The sequence below is a fragment of the Mastomys coucha genome, chromosome X, assembly GCF_008632895.1.
Source record: "Mastomys coucha isolate ucsf_1 chromosome X, UCSF_Mcou_1, whole genome shotgun sequence".
Classification (NCBI taxonomy): Eukaryota; Metazoa; Chordata; class Mammalia; order Rodentia; family Muridae; genus Mastomys; species Mastomys coucha.
Genome location: NC_045030.1, coordinates 156,291,908 through 156,292,575, shown reverse-complemented (window position 1 = coordinate 156,292,575; position 668 = coordinate 156,291,908). Strand labels below are relative to the sequence as shown.

At 54.6% G+C, this 668-nt stretch overlaps 1 protein-coding gene across 1 annotated transcript in view; it reads left to right on the top strand.

Annotated features, from left to right (window-relative positions):
* Nucleotides 1-6: 6 nt before the first annotated feature.
* Nucleotides 7-668, top strand: part of Syap1 (synapse associated protein 1) — a 28,717-nt gene continuing 28,055 nt past the window's right edge. Inside the window, exon 1 of the mRNA XM_031384023.1 lies at nucleotides 7-440. Within this exon, the coding sequence (XP_031239883.1) occupies nucleotides 26-440 (415 nt within the window). The 5' untranslated portion in view covers nucleotides 7-25. The remainder of the gene's footprint in view (nucleotides 441-668) is intronic.

Genomic DNA, 668 nt, shown 5'->3' with positions numbered 1-668 from the left:
CGGCGGCGGTGACCCCGCGGGCGGGATGTTCCGAGGGTTGAGCAGTTGGCTGGGCTTGAATCAGCCCGACGGGGCGGCGGCGGCGGCGGCGGGAGGAGAGCCTGCCAGCGGGGACGAGCTGACCGCGGGAGCCGCGCCTCCTGACGAGAGCTCCGAGCAGCTGGTGGAGCCCACCGAGGAGGAGCAGCAGCCTAAGGAGGACCCGCAGTTCCTCCACCAGGCCAAAGGCCTTGGCAGTGAGTTCTCTCCGGGACCTGAGGGTGGGCTGGAAGGGGACATGGGGATGTTGATGTATGAGGAGTGGGGACGGTCCTCTCTGACACGGGATGGTTGTCTAAGGAGCTGGAGGACACCAAAGTTCACCAAGCAGTCACTTCGTCTCTACGTGCCTAAGAACTTGTCGCTTTCCTGCAAAGTTTGTAAACTTGAGAAGCCATCAAGCAAGTGATCAGTGTGCCGCTGTCTTCGGGGGTTTTGACAGGGAACTGGGTTTGTTCAACTTGAAAACTTTCATCTGAATCTCCACCCCTGTCTCCAAGCTAGAATTGGTTTAGAAAATGCATTATGTCCCAAGAAAGGACTGAAATGTATTGTCTAAAGTAACTTGATTAAGTTACTCAAGCCAAAGTCATGCAAGTCTTCTTCGGATTTTTTTTTTTTTTTTTTTT